Genomic DNA, 17448 nt, shown 5'->3' with positions numbered 1-17448 from the left:
GTTACCATGAGCAGATGTAAAATCTTGCTAAGAGAGAAATCAACTGGTCAGCAGATTCCTTCTAGCTGGTTCCTGCCTCTAGATGGTCTGGATTTCAAATAAGAGAGGGTTTCTGGTCCCACATGACCTGCACCCTAAATATGTTTATGACCTCATGTGGTTTGAATCTTAAATACAAATGTGATTTTCAGCCCTATAGTGAGAGGTGCACTGGCTGAAATCACTTTGCAGAGTCAGTAAAAGTATCTCATTTGTCCAGCAACTGTGGACATTTGAAGTCTTTGTTTGATTATCAAACAGGAATCATAATTTCTGCCTCACTCATTTTTAAAAGGTAGTATGTCAGAATATCTTTTGAAAAACATTCAAATGCATGCCATAAGTTTTCTTTAAAGAGTTGGGATTTAGACAATTTGCTGCCTTTATATTTTTGCTCTCTTCTGTTAGATTTTCTCAATAAAACCTCACTGTAGCATGAAAGGGAGAGGAAGTTTTGAATCCTATCTCTTCCACTTAAGAACTGTGATGCTGGGCAAGTTATTTCAAGTCTTTAAACCTCAATTTTCACATTTATTAATTGACATTAAGAATCTTTACTTCACAACCACTTTGTAAAACTTATTGGCAGCTTCTACTAAAGCATATCCTACAACCCAGTGATTCTACTCCTAGGAATATACCTAATAGAAGTATGCACCTATGCCATTAAAAGACATGCACAAGAATAATGCAAGTGACCATCAAGGGCAGGATAAATTGGTGCTGTAGTTATACAATGGAGTATTATACATCACTGAAAATGAACAAACAGTTGCCAGATGCAATAATAATGAATGCATCTCATAAACATAATTTTCAGTGAAAGGAGTTAGCACAGAAGAATACATATCATATTATTACATGTTACATCCCTCTATAGTGTTAGATTTCAGAATAGTAATTTTGGGGGCACAAAAGACTGTAGTAACTGGAAAGGAGGCTAAGGGTGTCTTCTGGAGAGCTTATTTCTTGAATAAGTGGTAGTTGCACAGTATAATTTATTTTATAAAAAAGGTCCCAAATTGTGTACTAATAATCTCAGTTATTTAGTTCAGAAATTTTCAATGGAAGCATAAAGAAAGGAAGTCATATGAATGAAAGAAAACCCAGTCTTCCTAATGATGGGCTGCGGACACACTTTGCAAGAGTTAGTGTCAGATTTCTGCATGATTTACAACCTGCAGCTGATCTTAATTCATCCAGTATTTCACTCTTACTTCCCATGTCAGGCATGAGTTATGGTAAAGGGTTAAAAGAAAAGGGAAAGAACAAACATACCAATAGAAATTACATACAAAATTATCTGGCTGAATCATAGAGTTTGGAGGCATATTCAAATTAAGACAACGTGCAAGGGCTATGCAAAAATAGTAGGTTACCCATGTGAAATTGCTATTATTTGACTATTTTTAACATTAAAATAGAAATTAACTGCAAAATAGAAATTAGAACACATGCCCTGCCCATCTTGCAACATTAAATAAAACATTAAAAATGGTCAAATAATAGCAATTTCACATAATTATTACTATATACCAATAAGACATTTTATATAAGCTTCTAAAAGTGCTTTCAGTTCTGTTATGCTAGTCTCTGCTTGTATAATGTTGCAAGATGGGCAGGGCATGTGTTCTAATTTCTATTTTGCAGTTAAGACACGAAGTGAATAAATTTCTTTTTTTTTTTAAGATTTATTTATTTACTTATTTACTTATGCAAGCACTGGGTACAGTCAGAAGCGTGGGAGGGTGAGAGAATTCACCAGAGCCAGAGCAGGGAGCAGAACAGGCAGAAGGACCAAAGTACACTGCTGAGGGGAGCAGCGGGCGGCAGGAGAGGTCTGCGCGCCATGTGGGACCCTCCTCTGGTGGCCCAGTGGCAACCCAGCGCTCAACCGCTGCGCCACCGGGGAAGCCCTAAGTGAATAAATTTCTAAGGTCAAAAGCTAGTTGGACAACACAATCTCGGTGCCACAAGGGACCTGTAACAAATTAAAATGAATTGTCGTAATTAACAAAAAACAAAGAGGCAAACAACCAAACCTCAAATTGCCATGAGCAACAAACAAACAAATAAACAAAACTAGGGGATTTATTGGTTCCTGTAACCCAAAAGCTTAGGACTGGATCGCAGAACTCAGGTCACGCCATTAGATCCAGGTGCCCTTCATTCTTTTTTTTTTTTTATTTAAATATTTTATTTTATATAATTTTTACATCTTTTTTCATCTTTGCACAATGTATGCATTTAGTTTTGGTTATATTCCCCATGCAATTGCACCCCCCCCCTTATTTTGATTCTAGTCCTTCCTTTCCCCGCCCCTCCCTATCCCCACCCCCATAGTGTCTCTGGTTTACAGTTGTTTGTTGATTTTGATTTTTACTTTGTATTGATTAATCTTTTCCCTGGTCTCTTATTTAGGTTTTCTAAATTCCTGCTATGAGTGAGACCATCTGGTATTCTTCTTTTTCTTTCTGACTTATTTTGCTGAGCCTGATCTCTTCTAGCTCCATCCATGTTGCTGCAAACTGCATGAGTTTATCTTTTTTGATTGCTGAGTAATATTCCATTGTGTGTGGATCAAGAAGATGTGGTACATATGCCCTTCATTCTTAATGCTGCCTTCTGCTGCGCTGGCTTCCTTCCCAGACAGGCTTTCCCCTCATGTCCCAAAATGGTGCCAGCTGCTCTTGGGAATGTATCTCACAGGTTCAAACTTGATGGAAACGAGTCAGCATCTTTGACATGCACTCTGGGAGGTCCTGAGATCCACTCTACTTGGATTGGATTAGACCATGTGTCCATTTGATGCAATTACTAATGCAAGTGAATGCTGTACAGTCAGTCTTCCTTAATGTCAGTAAGTTCTCAGAAACTGCTACTTTGAACTATGCAACATATAGTTAAAGCAGATTCTTGAATAATGTCAGATCCTCAAATAATATCATTTTGTTTAGTTTTGGCAGGCTTTTTCACTCATCAGTGCTAAAGAGAGGCTGTTGCAGGAAGTGATGTTATTTGAGGACCTGCTGTACTTTGATCTGCACCTGGGCCCCTTATATTTCTGGGACCGGGATTAGACTATTGGAATAGTGCAGACTGAAAGTGAGGTGATGCTATGCAAAAAATAGGGTAGATCCTGAAGGCAAAGTTTCCAACAAGTGCCCATTATTGAACCCCAAAGATCACTGACCCCAGCTCTTCTTTATAGGTGAGGAAACAAGGCTCACTTCACACTTACTAGTCCCAATGCTCCCAATGCTGCCACTTCCCATGGGGCCACTCTGCCTCTTTCATGCATTATCTCAATGCAGCTGTCCGAATCTGGGAAAACATCCTTGGAGGAAGGACTCACATACTATTTCTTTGCAGTGATAGGTAGGAATCACAGCCTTGAAGAGAAAGACCACGACAGTTTTCAGAACATGATGCCCGCAGACCAGTGCTCTCCTGCTCTGAAATGGCAACCCTATCAAAGTGTTCCTTGGCACAGTTTATTAAATGGTCATTACGAAAAATTGTAAGTGGCTTTAGACTCTTCTGTGGTGGCTGGACAGTGAGGGGAGAAAGCAGTGCTGAATCTCAGAACAAAATTGTATTTGGTGGGTTTAGAGGCACCCTGAGCAAGTGGGAAGGGTCACTGAGAAAGGGTTTGTCTTACTCTTTGTGTTGTACATCCTTGCTAAAGAATACTTGGGGTATGGTTTCCAGCCTTCAGGAATCCAAATGTGTAATTCTTTCATATTATAACTTACCCACTAAATGATGGAGGGAAAGGGAATGTTTCTGAGATCACATGTCCAATTTAAACTAAAGGGTGGAAAGTGGAGATTTCCCAAGTCACTAACATTTAATCCTGAGGTTAATTTATACTTCCATAGAATAATTTTGGGGGACATATTAAATTGTTAGCCACTTGCACCCACCCCTTCCAATATCTATGCTGTGAATCAGTGTTGTTAAGTTCATTGTCAGTGTATTCTGCAGCCATCATAATTAGTGGTGTATTAGAGACTAAACCCAAATCTACAAAATATCCTTAAACTGGAAAAGTTTTATCTTCTTAAAATATTATCGTTAGAAGAAATAAATGTGAACTTATGCCTTATTGCTCTTAACTATCCTTTAAGACTTATCTTTGTCCCTTAGGAAATAATTTACTTAACCGGTCTTCTACAATTTTCATTTTTTATAAATATTTTCTTGAAACACTAAAATGTGTTAATAGTTAAAGAGTAGGACTGTCAAGAAATAAATATAAAAACATAAACTATAAACTTGAGGGTCTTCTTGGTATTTTCTAAATTCAAATGTGACTTATTTAAGTACAGAAATTATCTCTAGGACTTTATATTGGGCAAACTAGAAGGAAGAAATCTTTTCCTTCAGACAAAAATCTAGGGAGTTAAAACTGATTTGGGAGTTGGTGTGTTTTATGGGAGGCACAAAAACATGAATTACTAACTTTTTTATTGAAATCTCACAACCTTCTGTCTTTGACATTGTGTGCAACTATAAAAAGAAATTATGGGTCCACTGGCCTTATTTTGAGTTTTAGCCTTAATTTGGTTATCTTTTGGGTAGTGTTCCATATTTGATCTTAAATATGAGTACTGAGGCATGAAATTGTCACACATGTGCACAGTATCTTAATTAAAGACTTTAATGCTTTCAGCCCTGTGCAATTGAGTTGATAACATTTTCAAGGTAACTGCTCTTGCTCTTCTTATTTGAGTAGTTTTTTTTTTTAATTTATTTGAACAGCCTATCTATGCTCCACTGATCTGGAAAAAAATACAAGAATGGAATGAACCCAAAGGTATAAAGTCAGAATTATTTAGAATGCTTAGCTGCAGTTCACTTTTCATAAGAAAAAAGGAAGGCAATATTCATTTGGATTAGAATTCAGGCCATCTTGGTTTGACTACTCATTCAGACAGAAAATCACTTATCTTTTCTTAGATTATTATGTCTAAGTTGTTACAAATAGTTTCCCTAAATTACCTAAAGCAGTAAAGTTAGGACATTGAAGATTTATCAAATCTCTTTTTTCTGAATGATACTTAAATACTATGTTAAGAGGAGCTTTTAAAATGTCAATTTAGTTGATTTTAGAATTAACTTTAGATATCAAAAAACAGAATTGCTATTCTTAGATAGAATAAATAGAATAAATTTCTAAAAATAGAGACTGGTGTTTAATCTTCAGCAGTAATAATTGTGGGTAGATTCAGTTTCTGTTTACAGTTGTCCTGAAATTTCAAGTTAAGGCTCATATTTGAGCTGTAAATCTTACAGAGTTTTTGACAGTGAAACATAGAATATCACAAAAAGATATTTCCTTTCTTCTCAACCAAGACAGCTCTTATTACCCTCTGCAGTAAAATCTATACAATTCAATCCATCCAGCCGTTAGATGAGCAAATTAGCAGATTAGTTCTAGAAACTGGAGTCAATATAAAGTTCCCAGATAGTGTAAGATTGATGATCTTATTAAATCCTTCATTCAATGGATTTTCCTGTTGCTGCTGGTGGGCAGTGTGAGTGTAGAGACTTTGACTGATCAGCTACTTGAAGGTAATCAATAGCTCTGTTACTTGATCCATTGGTAAGGTGCTTAACTTGCAAAGAGCATGAAAACTATTTTCCCAGAGTCCCATTAATATTTTCTGTCTGTGAAATTAGAGGAAAATTTAGAAACACTATGTTGTCCATTTAATGGCAGTCATCCAAACTGAGGTCCCAGGATGTGAAAATCCACAAATAAGGGGGAGCAGCCATAGCAGTTAGGTACTCATTTCCTCTGTGGTCCTGGGAAGAAGCGTCCTTCCTGAGGAAAAACATACATGTAGGAACCTTGATGAATAAAAATTCAAGTTCCATCTTTGCAGACTTACCTGAGAAGTTTTCAACTTATATATTCGCTTCTTTACCTGATCGTGTGGCTGTTTAATGTTTTGTTTTTATTGACCTTTAATATTTCATTAAACATATATTACAAAAAGCATTGCTATTGAAAAATGATTGATAAAACAAATAAAGCAAAAGCCTGATTAGTCACCCCACCCTCAACCATTTCTTTCAGCAGAAGTAACCAGCAAAGTAGGTTACCAGTGCTATATCTCAGTGAGAAGATAACAAGGAAATGACCATACTTTAGTGAAAATAGGTTTTTAATTGGTAGACTCACTGGCTTTGGTTGATCCAACTTAAAGCTATTTCTGCTAATTCTGACCAGTGTGCTTTTTTTCCATATGTCATCAGTAGATTGAATATTCAACCACCTGGCTGCTGGAGTATAGCATTGCTGAAAAGATTGAGAGACTTCTTTGTGGATTAATTTTTTTTTAATTTAAATTTTAAACCCTCTTATTGAAATAATATTGCAAACATTATAAAATTTCATGTGTGCATCCTTATAAATCAACATAGAGACTTTTCTTAAAGGAGGAAAGAGATTAATTCTATCCCATGTATTTCACAATTCTGTATGAAGTGACTTCTTCACTTCCAGCCTACCTCTTTCATTATATTGTAGAGTCAAATTAGAAGCAAATTAGAAGCACAAACCAGAAAGCACAAAGGGGAAAAGCAGACTGAGGAAACAATGCTTCTATTTGGCAAGAATTGTGTATCTTCCTTTTGAGTAGATAAAAACTGTGAGAGCCAGTTGTGTTTTGAAACATTGTTTACTTTTTTTTTCAGTAAAAATACATGGAATTCATTGATTAAATTTTAGTAAGAGGCACTTTCCACAATGTATTCGCTTGACATATTTACATATTAATATTGCTAACAAAAGACAATGTTTGCAAAACTTATTTCTTGATTCTTCTTTTTGTAGACCTGATATAGGCTATCAAGTTGTCACAGACAAAGGATTTACTTTTTCACCAGCAGATGAAGCTTTTGTTTGCCAAAAGAAGAACCATTTTCAGATAACCATCCATATCCAAGTTTGGGGAAGTCCAAAATTTGTCAAAACCCAAGTGGGCTTAAAACCAATAGAAATGTTTTACTTGAAAGCTTTTGGAGTTAAGGTAAGTCTTTTATTTAATTCAACCAGTACTTACTGTATTCTAGTTCCCTATTACTGCACAACAAACTAGTCCAAAGTTAGCAACTTAAAATAATAAGTTATCTATTTGGGCCACCAATCTACAGCTTGGGCAGGGCTTGACTCTGAAACTCATCTCTGCTCAGGAGTCATAGCTGCAAAACTCAACTGAACCTGGATCCAGTTTCCAAGCTGGCTCATTCACACAAATGTCAAGGTTGTGCTGGCCATCCACCAAGAACTTTAAGGGACTGTAGCTGGGAGACCTTGACTCTTTTCCATGTGAGCCTCTCTATGCAATAGCTTGTGCTTCCCCATAGCATGGTGAATGGGCTCGAAGAATTAATGTTCTAAGACATAGGAAGTAACTGCCAATTTTTTTCTAATTTTTTATTAATTAATTTCTTAATTTTTTTACATCATTGTTCATTTTTAAACAATATTTGCTTCCCCCCACACCTTCAGGTGTAGTCCCCATAGAGTGCACCCGTGCACCATCTCCTCAGTCCCCCGTGCTCCTCCCTCCCTCCCTCTGATATCTCTCCCTTCTCTTCCCTGCAGGATGGCTCTGATTTATAATCGTCCGTTTTTGCTTTGTTGTGTTTTGTACTGTTGTTATTTTTTTACACTGATGTCTTATTTGGTTCCACTACATTCCTGCTATAAGTGAAACCATCCGATATTTTTCTTTTTCCTTCTGGCTTATTTCACTGAGCATAATTCCTTCTAGCTCCATCTGCGTTGCTGTGAATGGCATGATTTTATCTTTTTTGATTGCTGAATAATATTCCATTGTGTATATATGCCACATCTTCTTGATCCAGTCATCTATTTTTGGGCACTTGGGTTGTTTCCAGGTTTTACCTATTGTAAACAGTGCTGCAATAAACATAAGGGTACAGGTGGTCTTTTGAATCAATGTTTTTGTGTCCTTAGGTTAGATCCCTAGGAGTGGAATTGCCGGGTCATATGGTAGCTCCATTTTTAGTGGACTGAGGAACCTCCAGACAGCTTTCCATAGTGGTTGGACCAGTTTGCACTCCCACCTTCAATGTAGGAGAGTTCCTTTTTCACCACATCCTCACCCACATTTGTTATTGCTTGTTTTTTTGATATGAGCCATTCTCACTGGTATAAGGTGGTATCTCAGTGTGGTTTTGATTTGCATTTCCCTGATGATAAAGGATGTTGAACATTTTTTCATATGCCTGTTGGCCATTTGCATTTTCTCTTGGGAGAAATGTCTTTAAGTTCTGCCCATTTCTTGACTGGATTGTTTATTTTGTTTCTGTTGAGTGGTGTGAGGTCTTTGTATATCTTTGTGATAAGTCCCTTATCAGTTGAATGGAGTGCAGATTTTTTTCCCAATCAGTGGGGTGTCTCTGTGTTTTGGTTAATGTCTCTTTTGCTGTACAGAAGCTTTTCAGTTTGTTGTAATCCCAGGTGTTTATCTTTTCCTTGACTATCTTTGCTTTGGGAGATGAGTCTTTAAAGATGTTATTGCGATGTATGTCTTTTAGTGTTTTACCTATATTTTCTTCTATATATTTTATGGTTTCAGGTCTTTTTTAAAAAATTTATTTATTTATACAAGCACTGGGTACAGTCAGAAGCGCGGGAGGGTGAGAGAAGTCACCAGAGCCAGAGCAGAGAGCAGAACAGGTAGACTGATGAAATACACTGCTGAGGGGAGCAGCAGGCAGCAGGAGAGTCTGTGTGTCATGTGGGACCCTCACTGGCGGCCGGGGATTGAACTGGTGCTGCAGAGGCTGTGGGCAGCTTCACAGCCCAGGGCTCAACCGCTGCGCCACCAGGGGAGGCCCTGGTTTCAGGTCTTATGTCTAGTTCTCTTATCCATTTTGAGTTGATTTTTGTGCATGGTGAGAGGTAGTGGTCTAGCTTCATTTTTTTGCATGTGGTGGTCCAGTTTTCCCAGCATCATTTATTGAACAAACTGTCTGTGTTCCATTGCATATTCTTTGCCCCTTTGTCAAAGATCAGTTGTCCATATAAGTGTGGTTTTATTTCTGGGCTCTCTATTCAGTTCCATTGGTCTGTGTGTCTGCCAATTTCTTAAGGCTGCATTCAGATATGGATACAACACCTCTTCAAACTTTAGTTGTGTGGTCTTCAAGTGAATAAATCTTGTATTTCTTTTACTAAATGTGTTCTTAATTCTTTTTGGTGTTAGTGCATTTTCAGATGGAGTAGACTAGTAGTTTTTACAAATTCTCAAAAAAGGAATTGAAAAAGCAAAGAAACACTGGTTAATGTTTCCTCTTATTCAATTTACAGAGAGACCCAGTGATGTCACACAATTCATCCAAGATAGTAAATGGTATAACTGGGTTTAGAATGCCAGTAGGATGACTTCTAAGTGGTCAGCAGGTATTTATTAAATTGTTGCCTCAGATTCAGCTCTTCAAGGGGAGATCATCCATTTTCTGCATATTTTATTGTGATCATTAATCTGGGCTGAGTTACTGAGTCTCCCCAAATAGGGCTTCACTCTTGAACACATCAGCTGCTCTTACTCCAAACTGTTCTCAAGTCGAGCCAAACCAAACAAAACCAAAATACAAACAACAAACAAGTAAACAATAAAACCTTTTTTTGATTATGGATGTAATATAAATCCATTGTGAAAATTTTAGAATACAAAAGGAAACTATGAAGAAGAGATAAAATTCATACGTGGAATTCACCATTTGGTAGCCTAATATTTCCATTATAAAATTAATCTCTTGTGGTTAATGTAGTGTGAAAATAACATTATATAATATTTAAGATTCTATAAAAATATTGACAAAGGTAATATAGCTTCCCATTTATGGTTGTATCATATTCATTCCTGTTTTATTTTAAATTTTGTTTAATGTTTTATTGTTAATAAGACTTCAGTGAACATTCAAGTACACCCATCTTTACTTGAGGATACATTCCAGAAAAGGAATTTACACATGAAAGATAGGAACATTGTTACAACTCTTGATTTATTGATAGATTGCCCAGTTGCTTTCCAGAAAAGTTGTTTCTATGTGACTACCCACAAGCCATATAAGACAGAATGGGTTTTTCCATGCCCTTGCATTATTCACTAGTAACTTAGGAGTTTGTTTCAAGTACTGAACTAAATGTCATTTCCTATGTTATATTCGTTTTTATTGCTATTGTTTCATTGTAATAGAAACGTAAGCTCTTCAATGGCAGAGATTTCTGTTAACTGTGTGCACTTCTCATCTCTCATGCCTAGGGCAATGCTACATGCACAATTCAACAAATATTTGTAGAATGAATGAATAAATGGGTGAATGAAGGCAGCACATACCCTTTAAGCTGCCCTGCTCCTAGGTTTCAATCTCTATTTGCCCACACTAAGTCTCTGCTTACCTGAAATACTCTGTTGTCTTGTGTGTTCATTGCTTAATTTTGCAAGTATTTGTTTCTTTTCTGACCAAAAGCACACTGCTTTAAAATAGGGGCCACTGTCCTGCTGTCTTTTCGGTTGCTTTGCTCCTGCCCAGTGGCTAACTTGATGTCTTAGAACTTTTTAAGTGCTTGAACATTACTTAATAATGAACATTTTTATTAATAATTGAATTGATTTGTTGAGTAATTCATTTACTATTTGTTGTTCCAAACAGTTAGAAGCCAGCAATCAAATAATCGCTATCGAACAGTCCCAAGCAGACAGAAGCAAAAAGATTTTCAATCCTGTTAAGTAAGAATTTCTCTTTTGAATTTCTTTGTGAATGTTTTGGGGAAAAGGCATTTTGCCCAATTTATTTTGAGTATTTAAAATGAAGTCTATTTTAGACACTAGTATTAATATTTTAGTATAATGAGCACAGACTGATCAACAAAAATAAAAGTTGATAAGATACATTGAAATAATTGCAGAAAATTCCTTATAAAAACTCCATTTTTAAAGTCATCACTTTTTTTTAGAAAGATTTATTTATTTATGCAATAACTGGCGTACAGTCAGAGGCGTGGGAGGGTGAGAGAATTCACCAGAGACAGAGCCGGGAGCAGAACAGGCAGATGGACAGGACCGAAGACACTGCTGAGGGGAGCAGCAGGCGAAGCAGGAGAGGTCTGCATGTGGGTTTCTCACTGGTCGGCCGGGAATCAAACCTGCGCTGCAGAGGCTGTGGACAGCTTCACAGCGTGGCTCTCAATCCACTGCGCTACTGGGGAGGCCCTAATCATTATTTTTATAATGATTTGTTAGTGACAACCTTGCTAAGAACTTTGATTCCTTGAAATAGATTATAGCTAGATCTTTCTCTTTATTTTCACTTAAATTGGCCCAGTGCTAATTGGATTAAATTCAGGGTTCTGTAATCAGGCCGGCTTGCAATTCATTTTTCTTATTTTCTAAAATAATGTTAATAGATTGCCCAGTGGGTTCCAAAATAGATAGCAGACAGGCCTGGGATTATCCAGAACAATATGGTGGTCCTAAGTGCACATCTAACTTTAGAAGGGCTTGGAGCGGGAGTGGATTTTTAACTGATTTGACTGAGAGATAATTGAAATATGTCAGTGTTTTTGCCCGGAGTCAGTAGCACTGGGTCTGAGAAGCAGATGGTTTTACAGCTGGGACTGACCAGGCAGGAGCTCCACATGAGCCTGTGTACAAAACTGTGAAGGAGCCACACATACAAGCAGCACTGACCTGCCCTGGTGCATCTGTTCTCCATCATCCAGGCAGGGTCTGTGTGGTCCCCCTTAGGTGCCCACTGCCTTACCTCCCACAGCCAGACCAAGAAAGGGCAAATCCATGAGAAAGATGCAAAGGGGTTCTCCAGGAGCCTAGAGAAATTCCTTCAATCAGGAGGCAGTAGCCACACTAGCAGAGTCACACAGTGAAATTCGTCTGTTCTCCCTGCTGTGGACATAAAAGAACCCAGAGATAGTGTAGGGAGCATATGACCTTTGTGAGTCAGAAACTCTGGGCTTGATTTTCTGCTAAATGAGCATTTCTTACCATTCAAGAATCATGCCATGACCTTCCTTGATGGCCAGTTCTCACTGTGATGTGGAAACTTTATTAATGATCAGTGACTGGAATTGACTGTCCTCCACATCATGGTGAGAACTGGGCACTGAACATATTTGAGAATCTAATAGTCATCGAGGGCTCTGTTTTCTCTGACTGTCTCTTGGTATTTCTGTTGTTTGTTTTAGAATCGACCTGCTGGCGGACCAGGTCACCAAAGTCACGCTGGGCCGGTTACACTTCAGTGAAACTACAGCAAATAACATGAGAAAGAAGGGAAAACCAAATCCTGACCAGAGGTATGGGGGCCTTTATCTGAGTGGGCAGTTTCCCCAGAGGCCTCTTTCTTCCTCTTGGCCACATGAGCAGACAAACTGGGCCTCCCTCAGTTACTTTCCAGCCTTCTCTGACAATTTCAGTCTATTAGAGAGAGTAGAAATCTCTACTCTCCTGCCCAGCCCCAAATATGCTGGCCTGGATCCCTCTACCCCCAGGGTTCTCTGGAGTGATTACAAGTTCATTGTCATTTGAGGGCTGAGGATTGACTGCATTTCTCAAACCTGTGCGCTGGTCCCCAATATTATCACTGGGTCCTGAGCGCTGCTGTAGCTTTTCTTTGATTAAAAAAGAAAATAAATTTTCATTAGTAGTTTAGATTTGTGGTTCACAGTATGGTCCCAGGTCTGTAGTGATGGCATCATCTAGTCACTTACTAGAAATGCATGTTCTTGGTGCTGGGGGGAGACCTAGTGAATCCCATACTCTGCTGGTGGGGCCCAGCAATTTGCATTTTAACCACCTGGTAACAGAGTCACCAGGTGACTCTGAAGCGAGCTCAAATTTGAGAACCATTGGTTTTAGAACATAGGCTTTGGAATTGGACAGGATTAATTTGCCTATTTGATATGCCATTTACTAGCTGGGTGAGCTTGAGCAATTTAACTCTAAGACTCAATTTTCTATTCTGTAAAATGGGCAATAGCAATATCCTACTTCAAGAGGGTCGCTTGGGGGAAACTAAATGAATTAATGTAGATAAACAATTTTGTCCAGTGTGTGATGGGCATGGTAGTTATTCTAATAATAATGGTAGCTAACAATTGTTACTACTGCTGCACTTAAGATAGAGGAGAAGATTCCTGCTATGAGTGAGACCATCTGGTATTTTTCTTTTTCTTTCTGGCTTATTTTGTTGAGCATGATCCCTTCCAGCACCATCCATGTTGCTGCAAATTGCATGAGTTTATCTTTTTTGAATGCTGAGTAATATTCTATTGTGTATATGAACCACATCTTCTTGATCCAGTCATCTATTTTTGGGCATTTGGGTTGTTTCCAAAGCTTAGCTATTATAAATAGTGCTGCTATAAACATAGGGGTGCAGGTGCCCTTTTGAATTAATGTTTCTGTGTCATTTGGGTAAATACCTTGGAGTGGAATTGCTGGATCATATGGAAGCTCCATCTTTAGGAGGTTGAGGAATCGCCACACAGCTTTCCAGATGGTCTCACTCATAGCAGGAATCTAGAAAACCTAAATAAGAGACCAGGAAAAAGAATAACTATAATAAAGAAAAAATCAAAATCAACAAACAACTATAAACCAGAGACACACTATGGGGGACGGGCGGGGAGAGGAGGGATTGGGGTCAAAATAAGGGGGGTTGCAATTGTTTGGGGAATAGAAAAATAAATAAAATTGAAAAAAGAGAGAAGGCTGTTCTCAGGGATTAAAGAGCCTGTACAATGTAGCAGAAGAAGTTGGTGAAGTTTATTCATGCAGTTCTTTTGCAAAATCTCCTCAGATGGGGGTGGTTTTTATTTTGCTTTCAAGGAATGGTCTGATCTTAAGTGTCTTGTCAATGGTGTAGTGAAGAGGCAACTGAGATAACAGGGAGAGTGCAGGTCTTTGACTAAAGTCATGGAAGAAGGTATAGGGCATCTATGGTGGGAAGGGTCCAGTGAGGATGGGCAAGCCCTGTTATGTCCCCTCCATCAGAGCATAGGATGTGACTGCGGCAGCTCTGGACACCTTCCCATTGCTCATATGTTTGTGCTCAGTGCTGTGCCGAGGGCCCAGCTATGCAGCTCCCAGTTACCTGACATTGAGCAAAGGGCAGACCCCAAACAATAGTGAGTGAATCAACTCTGTTCTTATTTATCAGGAGGGACAATGTAAAGCAGAAGAGAAATTCTTTAAATATGCAAACAAACATATTTAGGTAAATTCACTATTGATTAACTGCTGGGTCGCATTTGATTACACAAATTATATCTCTGTTGCCTGATGTGTTGACATTGGTCTGCTGTTTCTGAATCAGATACTTCATGTTGGTGGTTGGACTGTATGCTGCTAGCCAGGACCAGTTCTATTTGTTATCTGCCCACATCTCTGAACGGATCATTGTAAGGGTAAGCCCAGTTCTTTGGCTGTGCTGGATCCCACATGCTTTTCTTCCCTGTGAGTTGAATTTGTATTGTCAATGGGATATTTAAGGTATGTGCTTTCTCAGTCACTGAAAATAATAATAGCAGCACTGTTTCAGTTTTCACATAGTGGTTCCAAAGATTCTCTGTGTCCCCCCAGGAGTCGTTTGGCAATGTCTGCAAATGTTTTTTGGTTGTTGCAACTTAAGATGCCACTAGTGCCATGTGGTTAAGGCCAGCGATGCTCCTCAACACTTTATAGTTCACAATCAGTCTACAATTAGCCTTCCCCAAATGTCACTAGTGCCTCTCCTGAGAAACCATGGTTTTTATTCTATGTTCTAGGTTCTTGGCTAAATAATTTATACATGACATAATTTTACATTGTTTCACATCTACATTACATTCTTTACACCCAGAAGTACTGAAGTTCAAGAAGATGAGGGATGCATCCACAATCACACAGCTTGCAAATAAATGATGGAGTCCAAGTTATAACCCAGTTCTCTCTGAGCCCAAAGCCCACAGGGTAGGAAGTGGTAAGTGGCAGGAAGGCATCCCATGGCCAAAAGTGATTGGTGATCCCAGAGGCATCTGGGCCCTGGCACATAGTAATGGCCTAGCACATTTTCCTGAATGAGTGATTGGTTGCAGCTGTGGACGGGAGTCTGGCCATCACATAAACATAAAGCATTGGCAGCTGCATCTGTGTGAGGTCAGACTGGCCTCTGCTGAGAATGCCAGGGGCATGAGGTAACTGGTGAAGTGCAGGTCTGGCAGTCCTGGGAGCTGGGCTGTGTTGTCATGGATCTTTGAGGTGACATAGGAAGGACTCACAAACTCCGACAGGGAAAGTCATTCACTGTGGGCATGCACATGTGCTACCGTTAACCTTAGGCTGGAGGGGACAAGATCTGCCCGTTTGGGCAAGTGAGTCTTTGCTCACCTTGAACTATCTCTGAAACAAAGGGCCCTCTGTGCCATTCTTATAGTCAATTAAAAATAGCAAGCCACCTATTAGTATAAATCTGTAAACTGTGGTTCACAGCTTTAATGGAGATGAAGTAATGATGGAAATGATGTGAAACTCTGAAGTGTTGAGATGACCCAGGCTGAGGGCTGGGCTCTGCATGCTTCTTCCAGGTCGTGTTTTTGTGGGGCTTGATCTAGCCTGTGGCAAATGAGGCGCCAAGACTTAGGTGGAGCCCTTTCCTTGGGTCAGGACCCAAGGGCAGAGATTCCCATCCACCCCTCAGCAGGTCTAGGGTGGTCTTTGATATCAGACCTGATGTAATCTGGGACTGCATTGCTGCAGTATCTCATCTAAAATAAGGTCTGGACACATCACCCAAAGCAGTGATAGTGAAGGCAAAGATAAACAGCGGGGACTACATCAAATTAAAGAGCTTCTGCACAGCAAAAGAGAAAATAACAAAAACAAAGAGAAACCCCACCGACTGGGAGAACATTTTTGCACACAACGCTAATGATAAAGGACTGATTACAAGAATCTACAAAGAGCTGGTGAGACTCAACAACAACAAAGAAAATAATCCAGTCAAAAAAATGGGCAGAAGAGCTAAAAAGAAACTTCTCTGAAGAGGAAATGCAAATGGCCAACAGGCATATGAAAAAATGTTCACCATCACTTGTAATCAGGGAAATGCAAATCAAAACTACAATGAGATACCATCTTACACCAGTGAGAATGGCACATATTAAAAAACCTAGCAACAACAAATGTTGGCGAGGTTGTGGAGAAAAAGGAACTCTTCTGCACTGTTGGTAGGAATGCAAACTGATCCAACCACTATGGAGAGCTGTGTGGAGATTTCTGGACCTACTAAACATAGAGCTTCCATATGATCCAGCAATTCCACTCCTAGGTGTTTACCCAAATGACACAGAAACAGTAATTCCAAAGGGAACCTGCATGCCTATGTTTATAGAAGCACTATTTACAATAGCTAAGCTATGGAAACAACCCAAATCCCCAAAAATAGATGACTGGATCAAGAAGATGTGGTACATATACACCATGGAATATTACTCAGCAATCAAAAAAGATAAACACATGCAGTTTGCAGCAACATGGATAGAGCTAGAAAGGATCAGCAAAATAAGTCAGAAAGAAAAAGAAAAATACCGGATGGTCTCACTCATAGCAGGAATTTAGAAAACCTAAATAAGAGGCCAGGAAAAAAAATAATCAATGCAAAGTAATAATCAAAATCAACAAGCAACTATAAACCAGAGACACACTATGGGGTGGAGGGGGGATTAGGGAGGGGTGGGGAGAGGAAGAACTAGAGTCAAAATAAGGGAGGGGGTGCAATTGTATGGGGAATATAACCAAAATGAAAATGCATACATTGTACAAAGATGAAAAATGATGTAAGAATTATATAAAATAAAATATTAAAAAATAAAATAAAATAAAGTCTGGAAACCCAGGTTACTTACTGTTTCTGATTTCTCCTAAGAAGAAATAAAAACAGACAATGCCATTCTTCTCAGAGTCAGCGTAGACTAGGTATCTCGCAAGGGCCACCGTGAGCTGGGCAATGCCTGCTTGAGGCAGGCTCTGCTGCCCACCTGCATACTTTGAATGGTTTACCTAGGGGTAGGCACCATGTCCTGCTGGCAGCCCCTGCTGAGCTCCACTCTGGCTCTGTGCAAGTCCACACAGAAGCAGCACAAGTGGGCATCCCACCACCCGAAAATTCCATTGCCAAAGCTCTCTGTTAATGGGCATCTCCTCATATGCAGAGCATAGAAATTTAACTCAGAGTGATGACTTCGCGAAGTTGAAGATTTCTGCAATTCATTTAGTGTGATTACTAAAAGATTAAATTTTAGTACAGATTGGGTGTCAATGTTAGTCACTAAACTTTTGTTTTTTTAAAAAAATACATTCCAGA

The 17448-nt window shown here is 38.9% G+C and overlaps 1 protein-coding gene across 1 annotated transcript in view; it reads left to right on the top strand.

Moving 5' to 3' along the window:
- Positions 1–17448, top strand: part of MYRFL (myelin regulatory factor like) — a gene marked incomplete at both ends in the record, with an annotated part of 100329 nt that overhangs the window by 39497 nt on the left and 43384 nt on the right. Inside the window, 5 exons of the mRNA XM_084255983.1 lie at positions 3412–3559; positions 6884–7079; positions 10741–10817; positions 12290–12400; positions 14422–14512. Coding sequence (XP_084112109.1) covers positions 3412–3559; positions 6884–7079; positions 10741–10817; positions 12290–12400; positions 14422–14512 — 623 coding nt within the window. The remainder of the gene's footprint in view (positions 1–3411; positions 3560–6883; positions 7080–10740; positions 10818–12289; positions 12401–14421; positions 14513–17448) is intronic.

Source organism: Talpa europaea (assembly GCF_964194135.1).
Source record: "Talpa europaea genome assembly, chromosome: 15".
Taxonomy (NCBI): domain Eukaryota; kingdom Metazoa; phylum Chordata; class Mammalia; order Eulipotyphla; family Talpidae; genus Talpa; species Talpa europaea.
The sequence above is the reverse complement of the archived record's forward strand: the minus strand, read 5'-3'. Positions and strand labels throughout refer to the sequence as shown.